General features: G+C 51.3%; 1 protein-coding gene across 2 annotated transcripts; it reads left to right on the top strand.

The window, feature by feature from the left end:
- The first annotated feature begins 1,469 nt into the window (after positions 1–1,469).
- On the top strand, positions 1,470–5,231 carry LOC123448911 (asparagine synthetase [glutamine-hydrolyzing] 1). 2 transcript variants are annotated; one of them, XM_045125950.1, is made up of 12 exons: positions 1,470–1,652; positions 2,076–2,214; positions 2,337–2,435; positions 2,561–2,702; positions 2,786–2,976; positions 3,115–3,276; positions 3,371–3,451; positions 3,666–3,887; positions 3,999–4,133; positions 4,248–4,328; positions 4,426–4,620; positions 4,733–5,231. In XM_045125950.1, exons 1-12 carry the CDS (start codon positions 1,573–1,575, stop codon positions 4,982–4,984), a joined length of 1,779 nt encoding a protein of 592 aa, XP_044981885.1. In that variant the 5' UTR covers positions 1,470–1,572; the 3' UTR covers positions 4,985–5,231. The 2 variants fall into 2 exon arrangements, with proteins under 2 accessions (XP_044981885.1, XP_044981886.1); XM_045125951.1 differs by lacking the exon at positions 4,733–5,231 and having other exon boundaries at positions 4,248–4,327; positions 4,424–4,520.
- Positions 5,232–5,624: the final 393 nt, after the last annotated feature.

The raw sequence follows: 5,624 nt of genomic DNA, 5'->3' as shown, positions 1-5,624 counted from the left end.
ATTTTCTTGTTAAACGGTCAAAATGTTGTTTGTTTTATGTATGTTACGTTCCTACTATGCTGAAGTCCGTCATGTTTGATAAAAATAATTAATTTAAGTTTATGTTGAAATTTGCTTTGGATGGCCGGCTGCCACACGAGTGTCCATATGGTGTGCGATTTGAAGGTGAGGGTTGAAGATATCCTAATATATTTGATTTCAGATGAGGCATAGTCTCCCTAAATCGAAAAAAGTAAGTGACAAATTTGTAATGTAGTACAATCCCTCTTTTATGGGCTAGATTTGTCTTCAGTTCCAGGCAATGTATCACCTAGCGTTGATACCTCACGGGAGGGAAAACTCAAAAGAGGAGAGGATACCAATAGTTGCCGCGTCATTGCGCGAGTATAACACAGTTTCTTTTGTCAGTTTTATAAATCGAGAGAGAATCAAAACTCTTGTTTTTTACACCTAGAGAACAGTCTGTTTCTGGTTCTGGTTCCTTCACACTTTCACTCCGGTGGGCCTAACGACATGAGTAAACCTGGTCACGAACCGAATTAAGTTGCTCATTGGCCATTCCATATAATCTAGCTAGACAAAGAAGAGGTAAAAGGGGATTGTGTATGTTTCATGCCAATCACCATCTATTAAGCGTGAGATGATAAGGGGTTTATGTACAACATAAATAAAGCTACATAAAAGCTTACAGTTCTAAGATAATAAAAATGTGTGTTATCCTAAACAAGAAAATAAACATAAATAATAAGGTAGCTAGGAGTAGATTTAGGGGAAACACTATTGTGCTGACATTCTCTAGGAAGACATGGCAAAACGAAGATTATCATGGCAATTTCTATTGTTCAAAGGATGACAAATTTGTTCAGCAAGCACGGCAAAATCCTGGCAAAAATGAACTGGACAGATTTGTCATGCTTGGTAAGGAAATTTGCCATCCATGATCAATACAACCAAACACCATAAGAATCGTTTAAAGATTGCTAGGAGTGAAAAAACAACCAGGGGCGGATTCATCGAATCTTGGCAGCATCAGAAAACGTCCGCGTTCAGAAATAGAAATGAACACCCCTGAATATGTTAATCACATCCGAGATGCTCCCAATAATGGCGTCGTTGGCATCACCCATCACACCACACGAGGGGGAAAAAAGCCTAAACCAGGCACACCGCGGCAAAGCAAAGCAAAGCGAAGCACAGCCGGCCGTTGGTGAATCCGGCCTCCGGGGCCCTCGCAGCCGCCGTGGATCGTAGATCCGACGGCACCCACCGGCGCTGACGCGGGCGGCGGGGCCCACGCTGACTCGGCGACGCTGCATCCGGGAGGGGATAAACTCCCGCCGCGCACGGAACCCTCCCAACCGACAGCCGCCACGTGTCCCCGCAGGGAGGAGAGGAGAGCAGACGCGAGGCCCCGGAGCCGCGCGGATCGGCTATAAATACGGCGCGCGCATCCGCTAATTCCCGCATCTCTCTCTCTCTCTCTCTCTCAACACGAGCATCATTCACTCCTCCTTCCTCTTCTTCAACCTCATCCGCCCCCCGAACCCCGCGTCGTCCGTCGCCGCGTCCACCATGTGTGGGATTCTGGCCGTCCTCGGCTGCGCCGACTCGTCGCAGGCTAAGAGGGCTCGCGTCCTCTCGTGCTCCCGCAGGCAAGCACCTGCCCATGCATCTCCTGCCCCCTCTTCAAATCCCTAGCCTCCGGCTCTAATGCCCGCCCGTGGGTGCCGTTGACATGATCTTGAGGTTCTTGCGTCGATCCTCATGAAAACAAAAATGTCGTTGATAATATGTGTAGATACCTTTTACAATTGTTCTTCAACTTGCCAGAAAGAACCTAAGCAGGATCGTCCAATTCCTGTTTTGTCCTCGTTTGCGTTTCTTGTCGTTTTTGCATATATGTGCCCTGAAAGAATCGAACAGTAAGGGCAGATCTGAAAGCCAGCACAGGAATCTTCCTCTTCCTTAAGCCTAAGCCCCCTCCGCTTACTTGTTATCTGATGATTGCTCTGTTCGCGGCACGGCTTGTGGTGGATTTTGACGTACGTGTTGGGCTCGGTATGATGACGATGCAGGCTGAAGCACAGGGGACCGGACTGGTCCGGGCTGTTCCAGTGCGAGGGCAACTTCCTGGCGCAGCAGCGGCTCGCTGTCGTCTCCCCGCTCTCCGGTGACCAGCCCCTCTACAACGAGGACCGTACCGTCGTCGTCGTGGTATGCATATATGTGTGCTCTTCCTTGTACCTGTACGCGTCGTCTGTTTGCCACGTCGTGCGAGTAGACTCTTCTCTCTTCTCCATCGCCTATCGTTTTCTAACTGTTCGTTGATGAAAAAGGCCAATGGAGAAATCTACAACCACAAGAAGATCCGGAAGCAGTTCGCCGCCAAGCACACCTTCACCACCGGCAGCGACTGCGAGGTCATAATCCCTCTGGTAAGCGAGATTGTTCCGGTTTCCAGCGGCCGAATTTAGGTTCGAAATTGTAAAGAAAAAAAAGCAAGAAAACAAAACTGAATACTGACGCCGACCCTCATCTCTGCTCCTGCTGCTGTCTCAAGTATGAGGAGTACGGCGAGAACTTCGTCAACATGCTGGACGGAGTCTTCTCCTTCGTACTGTACGACACCCGCAACAAGACGTACATGGCAGCACGCGACGCCGTCGGCGTCAACCCCCTCTACTTCGGCCGAGGCAGCGACGGTACGCCAGTTTCAACCGTCAGTCCGTCACCACGGATTCTTCACGTCTGGACTGGGACTTATTTGTCTTGTGTGCTTTCACAGGCTCCGTCTGGATTGCGTCTGAGATGAAGGCGCTCCACGAGGACTGCCCAACGTTCGAGCTCTTCCCTCCGGGGAACCTGTACTCGAGCGCCGCCGGAGGGTTCCGGCGGTGGTACAACCCACAGTGGTTCGCCGAGCACGTCCCGGCGACGCCGTACCAGCCCCTCGTCCTCAGGGAGGCATTCGAGAAGGTGCATACCACGCTGACCGGAGTACCACGCGATAATTGCTTGAGTTTTATCTTTTGTGTACGGTAGGTAGGTAGTGTGATGGTGATGGTGACTGACAGTGGAATCGACCATGTCCATGTGTGCTGTTTTGTTTTGTAGGCCGTCATCAAGAGGCTCATGACTGACGTGCCCTTCGGCGTTCTCCTCTCCGGTGGCCTCGACTCCTCCCTCGTCGCCTCTGTGACCAAGCGCCATCTCATCGAGACTGAAGCCGCCAAGAAGTTTGGAACTGAGCTCCACTCCTTTGTCGTTGGCCTGGAGGTTTGTTTTTCTTCACATGTTTTTGTCCTACTCTTTCTTCTTATTCAAGAACCATGGAATTCTGATGATTCTAACATGTTGCTGAACATTGTAGGGGTCACCTGACCTGAAGGCCGCGAGAGAGGTTGCTGACTATCTGGGAACCATCCATCACGAGTTCCATTTCACTGTCCAGGTAAAGAAAAGCAAATAAAACCTCAAGCCTCAGGACATCTTGATGCTTGGCATAATAAATTTGCAGAACGCTCACACTGACAACCCCAGAAATTTGAGATTGAAACCTTAAGCCTTAAGACATCTCGGCATATAATAAATGAAAAGACTGCTCACTACAGACAGCGGGGGATCAGAGATTCAGAGGTAGTGATGAGTCATTTTGTCCTGTTTAGGATGGTATCGACGCGATCGAGGAGGTGATCTACCACAACGAGACGTACGACGTGACGACGATACGTGCGAGCACGCCGATGTTCCTGATGGCGCGCAAGATCAAGGCGCTCGGTGTTAAGATGGTGCTGTCAGGGGAAGGCTCCGACGAGCTCCTTGGCGGCTACCTCTACTTCCACTTCGCCCCCAACAAGGAGGAGTTCCACAAGGAGACCTGCCGCAAGGTGCTAACTGAAACTACATCATACCTAATTAATAATACTGCACAAACAACCAAGACACACTCGTCGGATTCCCTCAGGTTTGACGCGAAACTGATGTGGTGAAACCCGCAGGTGAAAGCGCTTCATCAGTATGACTGCCTGCGCGCCAACAAGGCGACGTCCGCTTGGGGGCTGGAAGTCCGCGTGCCGTTCCTCGACAAGGAGTTCATCGACGTCGCCATGAGCATGGACCCCGAGTGGAAACTGGTACAAGCTCTCACTCATCTCTGCCGTGAAAGGAGAAATGGTGTGCTAAGCGCATGTCTGATTTGTTTTGGCCCTGAATTTGCTGACGTTTTCTTGTTGTTTGCTGCGACGCAGTACGATGCCGATCTTGGCCGCATCGAGAAGTGGGTGTTGAGGAAGGCTTTCGACGACGAGAAGGAGCCATACCTGCCAAAGGTACAGACACCACCTTCTTTGAGTTTTCAGATCAGATATCCAGCGTAGCATGCACAGGGCGTTCTGAACTAATGCTGTCTGCAACTGCCGTCCACAGCATATCTTGTACAGGCAGAAGGAGCAGTTCAGCGACGGCGTTGGCTACAACTGGATCGATGGCCTCAAGGCTTTTACCGAGCAGCAGGTCACTGACGAGATGATGAAGAACGCCACAGAGGAGTACCCCTACAACACGCCCATCAACAAGGAGGCCTACTACTACCGGATGATCTTCGAGAGGCTCTACCCTCAGGTGATCGATTAATTCAGACAGACACCAAGCAGTTTAACTGACGGATTCTGTAGCTCCTTTGGAAGGATTTACTTATTACTGACGTGCAAGGCAAAAATCTGAACTGATGCAGGAGTCGGCGAGGGAGACGGTGCCGTGGGGTCCGAGCATCGCGTGCAGCACGCCGGCGGCCATCGAGTGGGTGGCCCAGTGGAAGGCCTCCAACGACCCCTCCGGCCGGCTCATCGCCTCCCACAACGATGCCACCCCCGCTCATGCCCACGCCAACGGCAACGGTAACGGGGCGGTGGCCAACGGGAAAGCCAACGGGAACGGCACGGCGAACGGGAACGGGAACGCCAACGGGACTCTGGTCCCGTGCTAGCCGTCGCCGCTCGCGCTAGCTGGTTCGGCCGTAGTGGGTGCGTGTGCGTGTGCGCGTGTCCTCGGACTGATGAGCCATATGCCATTGGCGCCGCGGCCGGTGCTGTTGTTGTGTACGTGTTGTAGTACGTTTCTTCAGTGTTGTTGTGTGTGCGTGTGCGTGGGATGGAGCTCGCGGTCCGAGCATGTGGCGGGGGTGATGGATCGCCTGTAGAACAAGACCGTGAATCAAGTGAACTTGTGATGTATTGATCGATCCGTCTCATATTTCCTCAAATTTGCTCTCTGTTCCCCGTTCATTTCTTGTTTGACCCTGTCAGCCGGTGAACGTTAAGAGGTAGCATTTGCGAACGTTTTGATGGCCATTTTAGTTATGTTTAGGATGACACTTTTTTAGGACGGCGTGACATTTTCTGGGATGAAGGCTTAAAACTGCCGTGCTTTCTTCAGAAAACTGCCGGGATGAAGGCCAAACATCACTAATATGATTCATGCTCCTTCCTCCTCCTCCATCATACAAGGAGTATGGTAACCCCATCCGGATTATCAACCAACACAAACAGGACTAGGGGTGTTACCTTTCACGGATGGTCCCGAACATGGGTACATCGTGTGTCTTGCACCGCTTGTCTGTAATCCCG

Source organism: Hordeum vulgare, chromosome 4H (genome assembly GCF_904849725.1).
Source record: "Hordeum vulgare subsp. vulgare chromosome 4H, MorexV3_pseudomolecules_assembly, whole genome shotgun sequence".
Lineage (NCBI taxonomy): Eukaryota > Viridiplantae > Streptophyta > Magnoliopsida > Poales > Poaceae > Hordeum > Hordeum vulgare.
The sequence above is the reverse complement of the archived record's forward strand: the minus strand, read 5'-3'. Positions and strand labels throughout refer to the sequence as shown.

Bases quoted from the DNA above. Each gene is read 5' to 3' on its own strand.
- LOC123448911 (XM_045125950.1), top strand. From the start codon at position 1,573: ATGTGTGGGATTCTGGCCGTCCTCGGCTGCGCCGACTCGTCGCAGGCT. The intron at 3,277-3,370 runs GTTTGTTTTTCT...TGAACATTGTAG, and splicing joins CCTTTGTCGTTGGCCTGGAG to GGGTCACCTGACCTGAAGGC. The intron at 3,452-3,665 runs GTAAAGAAAAGC...TGTCCTGTTTAG, and splicing joins AGTTCCATTTCACTGTCCAG to GATGGTATCGACGCGATCGA.